This window comes from Austrofundulus limnaeus, unplaced genomic scaffold, assembly GCF_001266775.1.
Source record: "Austrofundulus limnaeus strain Quisiro unplaced genomic scaffold, Austrofundulus_limnaeus-1.0 Scaffold99, whole genome shotgun sequence".
In the NCBI taxonomy this organism is placed as follows: Eukaryota; Metazoa; Chordata; class Actinopteri; order Cyprinodontiformes; family Rivulidae; genus Austrofundulus; species Austrofundulus limnaeus.
The window spans coordinates 1,419,313-1,430,648 of NW_013952501.1; the positions used below are offsets into that span (position 1 = coordinate 1,419,313).

An 11,336-nucleotide genomic window follows, 5' to 3' on the forward strand; every position below is an offset into this window, starting at 1 on the left:
ACACACACACACACACACACACACACACACACGTAGACACGTTTGCTCTTCTATCCTCATGGGGACTTTGCATTGACTTTCATTCATTTACCAGTATTTTCTATTACCATTTGACCCTAAACCTAGCCTAAACTTTACATGGGCTGTGAACTGGGCTTATGTCCCCATAAGAAACAGTGGGTCCACACCAGGCTGTGTAGTTTGCTTCATCTCTAAAGAGATGCTGCTCTTTAATATTGTTTATTRACTGTCTTAGTTGTGTGTGGTGTTTAATTTACATTTTGTTGTTCTTTGTTTTTTTTTTATTCAAGTGCATTTTTGTTAGAGACTGAGTCCACTTTGTTAAACATTCTTTAAAAAATTAAAGTTTATTGATTTATTACACTTACATATTACGCTTTTAAAATTATTAGTTGTAAAATGGTCACCAGGCAATATTATCGCTTATCGCAATAATTTGTGAGACAATTAATCGCCCAGCAAAATTTGTTATCGTGAKAGGCCTAATCATCCATTCGGATCAGACCGGGTTTATCCTTGGCAGATTGTCTTTTTTCAATGTTAAGACGATCACTTAACACTGTATACCTTGACCATAAAAACACCAATGCCCCAATTCTGGCCCTTGATGCACATAAAGCCTTTGATCAGGTCGAATGACCGTATATGTTCGAATCATTGCGCAGGTTCGGTTTCGGTGAGACCTTCATCGCCTGGATATAGCTGATATATCGAGAACTTGTGTGCTCTGTTCTGACAAATAACGATCGGTCATCTACATTTCGCCTGCAGCACTCAGGTCAGCAGGGCTGTCCGCTTGCTCCAGCGCTCTTTGCGATTGCGAACCATTGCTGTGGCGATAAGGGAGCCCCCGCAGATTGAAGGTCTACGAGTTGGCGGTGTTGAAACACTTATTAGTTTATACGCTGATGATGTAATATTATATTTAATATGACACAGTGAGATCTGTCCCCTTCCTCCTTGGCTTGATTACATCTTTTGGTAAAATTTCCAGGTATACAATCAACTGGTCAAAGAGTAAGTTGATGCCTCTTTCTAATAAGTACCCGTCTGGATTTTTGCAAAAAGTCCCATTCAAAGTGGTTGAAAGCCATCTTACAATATCTAGGCCTTACTGTACCCAAAGACCCAAAACTTATATTTCAACTAAACTTTGCAGAGTTTGTCAGGATTAAAGCAAAATATCGAATATTGGAAAACTTTGCCCAGGCTGCCAATGGTGCATTAACTCAGTTAAAATGATCTCCCTGCCTAGGTTCTTATATTTATGTCAAAATCTTCCTATCTATCTTGCGGCAGCCTTCTTTAAAGACTTGGACTCGATTATTCAATCCTACATGGAATGGGAAAAATGCAAGGATTTCTAGAGTACATCTACAGAAGTTGAAGGAGGAGGGAGGGCTGGGCTTACCTGTATTTAAACACTATTATTGGYCCGCTAACATCAGGGCACTAATGTTCTGGCAGCAGGGGTTCCCAGATAACCCAGTGGTCGATACTCCTTTGTGGCTCAAGATGGAATCCAAACTGGTGAATAATTCCTCGCTACCAGCTATGTTGTTTGCCTGCCTTGAAAAGCCAGAAGCCTACCGAAACTTGAGCTTTGTGTTAAAACACGTAGTAAGAATCCTAAATCAGATCAGGAGTTTCTTTGCGTTACCAAATACATCAGTACAGACGCCGTTATGTTTTAACCACAGCTTTCTGCCTCCTTGGCAGGATAAAGCTTATCATGACTGGAGGAAAAGGGGGTTGGTATCAATTAAGGACATGTATATTGATAACAAATTTGCATCATTCAGCCTATTGAAAGAAAGATGCAATCTGCCTCATAAACATTTCTTTCGTTATCTGCAGGTCAGACATTACATTAAAGGTTTGTTTATACTTCATGCAAGACGTGCGGCTGTGGCCCAGCGATGACGTAATTGCGTGTGTCACCGACAGCATTCAGTGTTTACACTGGAGAAAGACGTGGGGAATACATTATAGTAATCCCTCCCTCTGCCCTCCCACCGCAGACGTCACGCGCTAGCTTAGCATGTAAATAACTGCTGGTTGCTGAAAAAAAACTTGCTAGTTGCATGTTTATCTTGTGCGGGAGATGGATGACGAAAAAACTTCTCCTATTTTCAAATGTCTGCTGCTTGTTTCGAGGAACTTGCCCACCGGATCTTTTTTTTTTTTTTTTTTTGCACACTGGATCTCCCCTCACCTTCAGCACGCACCGAGAGGAGTCACAGATGGTTATACCTCCGGGGACCGCCTCTGTGAGTTTCTCTTCGAAACTATCCATGTTTAGAAACAAAAACTGGCTTCTGGTAGGGAGTAGCGGGTAGCGGTGTCACACAACACAAAAACGTCCACAAACTTTGAACCAATCACACACTCCACGCCACATTCCCCGCGTCTCGGAGTGCTGACTGTGGGCAATGTATAGGACAGCTGTCACCGGGGGATCAGAGCGGGAGTGCAGACGGAAGCTGCTCCACTTTTTTTCACTCAGCCGGGAGTAAAAGACATGCGACAAGAAGTATAAACCAGCCTTAAGTCAAAGATTCAGAACTTCGGCACTCTTCCACTTGAGCACAGCATTTTTGACATCCTAGGGAGCCCCCCTGATTCCAGGCATCACATTTCAAGAATTGTACATATATTTGGTGACCGCATTATTGCACACACTACAAAAATTAGATAAGCCTGGGGAAACGAGCTAGGGATAACAATCCCTGAACCTTTGTGGAACAGGTGCCTCTCTAAAATTCGCTCTTGCTCAATAAACAGCAGGCATCAAATAATTCAGTTTAAAATCGCACATCGGCTGCACTATTCAAGGGTCAGATTGCACAAGATTTACCCCTCTGTCTCACCAATGTGTGACAGGTGTAACATATCTGAAGGCACACTGTCTCATGCATTTTGGTCTTGCCCATTACTAATTGGTTTTTGGTCAAAAATATTTGATTGGTACTCCAAAGCATATAAGACCCTCTTGCAACCTGAACCAGGACTTATAATCTTTGGATGCCCTCGGGTGCCAGGGACTATACCAACTGCACTGCAGCAGCCACTGGAATTGGGACTGATTGTCGCTAAGAGGCTAATCTTGAGAGACTGGAGGTCCTCTGCTCCTCCTTCCTTCCACTTATGGATGATGGACATGATGTCCGTAATACAGATGGAGAGGCTTTCAGAAAGGCTCTGAGGACACTTTTTCACGCTGCTGGAATCCCTTCCTGGAACACTTTAAAATGACCAGCCAATGCTGAACAAACTCCTCCATGGACTCTCTCCTCGGTCACCTTCTAAAATGAGTACATATATTCTTGTATATGACTAAATATGTGTTGTGTGTGTACACCATATATCAATTGCAAAGTTTTATGCTTTGATCTGTGCATCTGGGCCCTGTTTGTCTGTTCATCTGTATGTCTTAAACTTAAAAATTTAAAATAAAATTAATTTAAAAAAAAGCTTTATTCCTTTTCATTGCTGAGTCACTGTCTCCCAGCGCCTGTCTGTGACCCTGACTCACACCAGCAAACAACAACAAGGTCCCTTTCTTCAGCCCTTGGCAGTTCTTTCTTCTTCATCGTAACACAGTACATTTTTAATAATGTCCAGATCTGAGTCACACCTCCTGAAAAGGACAGTCTAAGAAGGGAACATGACCTCACTTATTGGTTGACACAGTTTTCTAACAGGAAGTCATGATGCACAAACATTACATGTTTCCAAGGTGTGTAACTAGATAATTCCTCAGGAATTGGTTGTCCTTACAGCAATCTTAATCACAGCATGAAAATAAACAGATTGCACATCGTTTATAAAATATTCTAACCATCTCAAACATAAAGATGTGAAATGCATTTAAGACTCAATGGAAATGAATAAATATTCACATTTTTCACTATTGTGCATCCATAGTTGTAAATCAACATGTAAGCTCATGTTCTCCATTTTGCTTCTGGTGTATTTTTATTAGAGGTGTCCCGATACCAGTATCGGTATCGGGTCCGATACCAGCATCAAGTACTCGTACTCYTAAAAGCCGGCCGATACTCTTAACCGATACCGCTTTTGTCCCCTTTTTTGTTCCTCCTGTGCTGCGCTGCAGCACAAAGGGTAAACAACAATCCATACCAGGCGGGGGCGCTAACGCAATGACAAGTTATTTCCGACCGCACCCCCAATAACAGAAGAAGAACGATGAGAAGAAGAAGAAGAAGAAGAAGAAGTAACGTATCGGCAATATGGAGATATTTTAAGATCGGCCACCAAACGAGGACACCAAACAAGTGGACTGTCTGCTGTGCTCTGCTAACTGTCAAGGGGAGGAGCGAAAGTTGGATGTTTTAACAGCAGCAATTTGATTCAACATTTGAGGATAAGGCATGACAAAGAATTCAAAGAGTTTGCTGCTGCTAGCAGTAGCCTTCATAAACAGCACTGTTGTTGCAGTAACTTCAATGCTGTTTTTTTCTTTCTTGTAGAACAAACTAAGACATYAGCAGAATATGGAAGGAAGTTTGCTGTAAAAGCATTTTATTTTTCCCTCTGGTTCTTCTGAGATTTTGTAGTTGTTCCATTTAAGTTTGAACTGAAATTTACTGCACTTTATTACTWTTTTAACAGTTTAAGACTGAAGCAGAGTAAACTTCTYTAGATGTGCTGCTAAAATTTACGTTTTATATTTTAATTTAAATTTGGTAGTTGCATGTTGAGGAAAATGTATAAAAATAACTTTTGTTTTTTAATGTATGCAACAGCATTTGTTTTGCAGTATTTGTTTTGTTAATACATTCAGAGGGAGTGTGGCCTTATTAAAAAGAGCCCTGTTTGAAATAAAATGAATTGTTTCAAAAGTTATGGTGTGATATATATATAACAACTTATCTACTTGGCAGAGTTTGCACTACCTTTTTATTGTCAAACATAATATTTACCCATCAATTTTTGCATGATAATTGCATTTCATTTTCATTKTGTTTAATATTCAACAAGTTGAACAGATAATCRACCCTAACCCCGCTACTTGGTATCGGTATCGGCGAGTACCTAAACTGAAGTACTCGTACTTGTACTCAGTCTTGAAAAAACTGGTATCGGGACACCCCTAATTTTTATGACACCACACAGGAATGGCATAGTTAATTCAACATTCTTTGTTGTTTTCTGCATTTTCAACTCTGCTGTGTTTGTGACGATTGTTTTTAGAAACTACAAAAGAAAAAGATTGTCTTGCTGAAAAACCTTCCTGTGTGGATGGGGCCTGGGACTGAAACATAGTTTAACTTTAATCTATTTCCCTAAAAAAGTGATTAGGTGATTAAAAGGCATCTAAATAATATTAAGCCCCATCCTCGGCACCACATGTTCACTATTAATGAAAGTACATTTTCCATGAGCTTTGGAGCTGTCCATGTGAAGTGAATGAATTTCTGTTTGTGTTTACAGGTTTGGATACCCAGATCCTGAGTACCTCAGCCGAGTTCGAGAAGAACTGAAAGTCAAAGGAGTTGAATAAATCTTTTTAAGGATCGTCAACATGTGACAGACAACATACAATTGTATAAAAATTATGATCACAAGTTACTCATAGGCAGGGATGTCCCTTTAATTTGGCACCTTTGATGACTGATTGAAATAGATTTTTCAGTGTGTAATAAGCATACAGCCAGCACTTCCAATAATTTAATTCAAACTAAGAAATGAGTGCACACGTTTACATTCTTTATAAACTTTAATTTACGAAGTTAACATTTTACATTTAAAGGATCAAATATCACTTAATTCTTAGGTTTGAATGTGGGATTTTTTTAACGTACTAAGGCCAAATCCTAATAAATTCTTATATGTGATGTTGATTGATTGCAAGCAGTAGTTTTGTTTTGCCAGTATAAAAATGATTTGTTTGGAATCCCCTGTTGGACTGACAATGAGGTTGGTTTTAATGTGCAGCAACAACCCCAGAACTACAAAAACCCAAGCCTGTAATAAACTAAAAACTGCTGGACCACCAGTGTCACTGACCACAATGAAGCCAGTTTTACATCACCATGAGCTAAGAGGGTTTACCCCCAAAAAAATCTCCTTTCAGAACCAGTACCTTCAAGCTCAGCTGAAATTTGCCACTGATCACTCAGACTAGCCAAAATTAGTTTAGTCAAACTTTGTATGGTCAAAAGAGACAAAGGTAAGAAGGAAAGATAAGACAATAGTTAACCCACCTGTTATGTTAGTTTCTGAGGAACAGCAACAATGTTCCCAGGTCAGTTTGACCCTGGGAATGTTTAATCATGCTGTATTGTCAGCAACTAAAAAAGGAAAATCCCCAGAGACATTTTTGTATCTGTTTAATAACTCCGTTACTAACCATTTCAAGCTATATTTTATTAGCATTGATATTTTTTATCTGTCACAGATAAAGGATCAATAAGGACAATTCACTCATTTTTCATKAAAAGTTCCCTTTCCGTCAGTACACTCAGTACAACACATGAGTAATCCCCATACTCGTGTTGTACCTCATTTCCCTCCCTCAGGGAACATTGGTTATATTCATAACCCCCAATTTATTTATGTCCACTGAAAAAACCTACACACAAAAAATGATTATACATGAAATTGATTTTTTTTATTCTCTCTTCTACATTTTGATTGTTTTTTTTCTCAAGGAGTGATGTTTATAATTAAACTTGTGGCACTTCTGTTCATGGTCAAATTGATCCACTGATTAAAAATTAAGACAAATGAGTCATGAAGATTTGTATTGAAAATAAACTTTAGTCAACCACTGTTTCTGAACAAGAAATTAACAAAATAACAAAAAATAAGAGATTGGCAACATGAACACAGTGCAGGTAATATGTAATCATGTTGTGATAGTAAATAGTGATGTGACGTTCACGAATGATCCGATTCTTTTGAATCCAGATCCCTTCAAAGAGCCATTTATCCCATCACTAATAGTAAACACCAGTGGTGGGCAGCATTAATTCAAATTTTAGTTGCACAATTACTGAAGCACTAGTCAATTTATTTAGGTCTGCAAGTTCAAAAGCACATATGCATTCTGGGTAGGCTACAGGACACAGAATAGGAACTCTGTTCTTTTTTAAATAAGAGCGTGAATTTAAACTGTTCCGTGTTTGTCTTTACTATTATTTATTTATTTAATATTTATTGCTACGGTGTCCCTTGGAGAGGAGGTACAAACTGCACAGCTGAGCGTGGTTCTGCAGATCAGGAATATTATACACACACACACACACATATATATATATATGATGTATGCATGTATGTATTATGTGACTACAAAACATAGTGAGATTAGATGTCCCTTTCTCTTTGCTTCAGACAAAATTGACGTTTGAATGTGAAACATTATTTGCGATTAGCGTTACTCATGTCTAAATTTGGAAGGCGCAAATCCACACAACATTTTAAGAAATTATTAAAACCTCTAAAGTGCAAAGGAGAAATTTAGGTTCACAATTAGCGCTTTTGCGCTTTAGGGYACAAGTGCCCACCACTGGTAAACACTGTAATGCTTAAAACCAGAAAAATAAAATAAATTCAGTTCAGTTTGTTTATATACCGCCAAGTCACAACATACATCTCAGGGCACCGTACACAAAAAGCAATAAATCTAAGAAGCCAGCAGCAGAGTGAGGACATGTAGTCAGTTTGTCCTCCAGCAGTCTAAGCCTATAGCAACAGAACTAATTTACTATAATAACTAAGGAATAATTCAGGAAACCTAAGTCTAACTATAGGATTTATCAAAAAGGAAAGTCTTCAGTCTAATCTTAAAAGTAGACAGAGTGTCAGCCTCACAGACAGAAACTGGAAGTTGGTTCCACAAGAGAGGAGCTTGATAACTGAAAGCTCTGCCTCCCATTCTACTTTTAGAAACTGGAGGAACCACAAGTAAACCTGCAGTCTGAGAGTGAAGTGCTCTGTTAGGAAAGTATGGAACAATAAGATGTTTAATATATGATGGAGCTTGGTTGTTGAGAGTTTTGTATGTTAGGAGTAATATTTTAAATTCTATTCTGAATTCGACAGGGAGCCAGTGGAGAGAAGATAAACTGAAGAAATATCTCTCCTTCAACAACTTAAAAGATGGAAATGAATAAAATGCTTTTTTTATCTGCACAGCACGAGGGACATGTCATCACACTGTGCTTTGTGCAAATGAATTTTGCTCAAAGCACACAAGTCATGCTTGTTTTGCAATCATCAACTTGTTTTCTGGATGTAAGGTGCATCTAAACACTGTTTTTTGTTTTAGTTTGAGTTTTAATAGTTTAAATCTGAATGATGAAACTGAACCTCATCTAACCTCAGACAAGAAAACAACAGCCTAAAAATTATCACAAACTGTATACTTTATATATTTTTGTCATATGAAGATACTGAAAGGAAAGCTGAGGATGAAAACTTGGGCCATAAACCCCATTTATCAGTTCAGGATTACACACGTGTGATCCAAACATCACCTGGGGGTGTCTTGTCATTATCACCCTGCTGTCAATGCTTATGACAACCATCAAAAGAGACCAACATCAGAATGATCTGCAGAGTTTGGACAAAGGGCTGAATGGTACTGAGGACCGAATCCACCTCACTGATTGATGATCAGTGGATGAACGTGGGTAGAAACAACTGTAACACAACATGGGTGAGCCCAAACTGTTGTTTTGAAGGTCAACCTGTTGCAAACTGGCCTGCAAACACCAAACCTCCCTTCTGCTCCTGGGGCCTTGCTGGAGGAACTGGAGCTATAAATTCTGGAACTGTCAGTTTCACCCAATCAGTCTTTCGATGATAACAAGTTGAGTCAGAAGTAAAGCAGAGACTGAAGAGAAGTGATTCATTGTCTTTGAAGTGAAAAAAGTATCTTTTGCTTTTTTCAAATCCTATCACATGGATGTATCCCAATCCTGTGCATGATCATATGAAGTGACGTATTACCTATGCTTAATCATGTTGTAACTTGAGTTGCTTTCTTTGTCTGAAACATGAAAGAGGAGTGTGAATGTGTACAAACTGATTTTATGCATAATTATACAGGAGTTTATAAAACTCACATGCACATTGAAACAAGGGCTTTATGGACAAGTACAACAGACCACTACGGCTTGGTTCTCCTGTTGCTCTTGGGTCATGTTGGCCCAGGGGTGACAGGAGGGTGTAGAGTGCTTGCATTTATCTTACTTACAGGCTTTTTCCTGTAGATTCTCATTGTGGACTTTTATCCCTCGAGAACTGAACACATTTTTAGATATTTTTGTTTCTGATTTGTAGAACATAGGCAAAGAATGTGATTCTATATCTGAAGTCACTGTTTTTTTTTTATTATTCTTCACCTGTAATAAAGTTCTTGCCTGCGAGCACAAATTGGCACATGGCTCCTAGGTGATCTCTGAGCACCGGCGCCGGAATGGGGGGGCCAGGGGGGCATTGTCTCCCCCACTTTACGGCCCTGCCCATCAGCTGGTCCCACTGACATTTACAGGCTGCACCGCTGACAAGTTATGATCTCTCTCTCGCTCTCTCTCGTTGCGCAGCGCTCAGCTGACGGTGCGCGTTCGCTCGCAAGCTGGAGTTTAATCTACTTGATGCTTTTGTTGGTGTAGTATTTTCCAGAAGGCAGTACACTTCATAACTATAATGATGTAAAATGAGAATAAACTCTTGATAATAAATTAATAAAGTTTTTAAATGAGGCACGGTWACGCACAACCCGTGGTGGAGAACACTTAGAGGGTTTACGCACATGTYCCAGCTCTGAATCGGGCTGATCATAAACCTGCCTGACACCTGAAAAAAATGTTTTGGCTTTGATCCCATCCATGTCGACCAAAATAGCCTAAAAGATAATTTTGTGCCACACCTGTGCGCAACAATGATCTCCCAGATCCACGCTGACAGGTTGTGGAGGAAAAAAAAAAAAACAGCTCATAGTCCTTTACAGGTCAGGGCCAAATGCTCACCTATATTTGCCCCAGAACAGATAACTTTCCTGTCAGAGTAAACAAATAATTGTGTGGAGTTTGTCATTATTGTTGCTCTCCAAACGCAGCTGGAGTTTGCGCTGAGAGATGACAGGTCGTTTTGGATAAAATGCTGTCAGACGAGGAAATGTGTCATTTTCCTCGTTTCCCCCCTCAAAATAAACTTTGTTGTGAACTAAATTACCTAAATAGTTTGCTTTACTCACCATCTCTTGCGTGCGTAAAAAGACTGCGTTCCAGCGCAAGTTTCTGACCCGCTGTTCCAAACTTCAGTGTGGATATTATTTACATACGTTTAGTTTTTTTCATGGTCATTTGATCATCCTTCCTAATAAATGATTTAAATAARAAAACAATCGCAGGTGAAAACTTCATTATTTAATTGTTGCTTGATGACGAGTCAAGCTCACAAGCGGCTGATGAACTGAAAAATAAATAAATAATAAAAAACACCTTATTCATGACTGCAGTTTGCTTTATTTTATTTTTCTTTTTAGACTTTATTTAATAGCTTTTCCATATCTGATGACTGCAATGTATCCACTGAGATTACCGTGTGGTGAAACTAAACGTGACCCCCCACCTAAAAAATGAATCCGGCGCCGCTGTCTCTGAGTCTTGCTAAATCTTCTGTTTATTTTATTCTGCTGGGTTTTTTAAAGGTGTATGAGCTGAGGTAACTTAAGAGGTTTCAGAGCTGCCCCCCTTCCTGCCTCCATTCATAAGCTCCAGAGAACAGTGTGGGGTTGATGCGTCTGGACCTGGATGAGTTCCCTTCAACAGGAACGCAGCTCCCTGGGCTCGTCAGGTCATGTCCTGTCTAAGTGAGTGGTAAAATTGCAGGTTTTTTTAGCCTTGATTCACACAGGCTATTATTCAAGTTCAAAAATCCTACTTGTCTGATAATCTTGCTTTCAGATCATGCATGTTAAATTGATGCTTGTTTGTTGTTAGGCTGAGTCAGTAGGTAACTACAGAAGGTGCTGACCTCCTGGAAAAGGCTGGATCAATGAGAAACACTTCAACCGCCTTTATCTACTGATGGTGGTCAGAGGGTCTGTGGCGCTGGTGCCTGGCAGCCCTGCCTCTGTCAGTGTGCCCCAGGGCAGCTGTGGCTGCAATGTGCAGTCATATGGAAAAGTTTGGGCAGCCTTGTTAATTTTTCTGATTAACCTTATAAATCATTGATTGTTTGGATAAAAATATCAGTTAAATATACAGTGGTTTGCAAAAGTATTCATACCCCTTGAACTTTTCCATATTTTGTCACATTACAACCACAAACATAAATAT

The 11,336-nt window shown here is 39.3% G+C and overlaps 1 protein-coding gene across 1 annotated transcript in view; it reads left to right on the forward strand.

The window, feature by feature from the left end:
• The window catches only part of LOC106520947 (probable E3 ubiquitin-protein ligase DTX3), a 40,179-nt gene extending 33,402 nt beyond the window's left edge, over positions 1 to 6,777 (forward strand). The window contains exon 4 of the mRNA XM_014013285.1: positions 5,479 to 6,777. Coding sequence (XP_013868739.1) covers positions 5,479 to 5,548 — 70 coding nt within the window. The 3' untranslated portion in view covers positions 5,549 to 6,777. The remainder of the gene's footprint in view (positions 1 to 5,478) is intronic.
• The last annotated feature ends 4,559 nt before the right edge of the window (positions 6,778 to 11,336 follow it).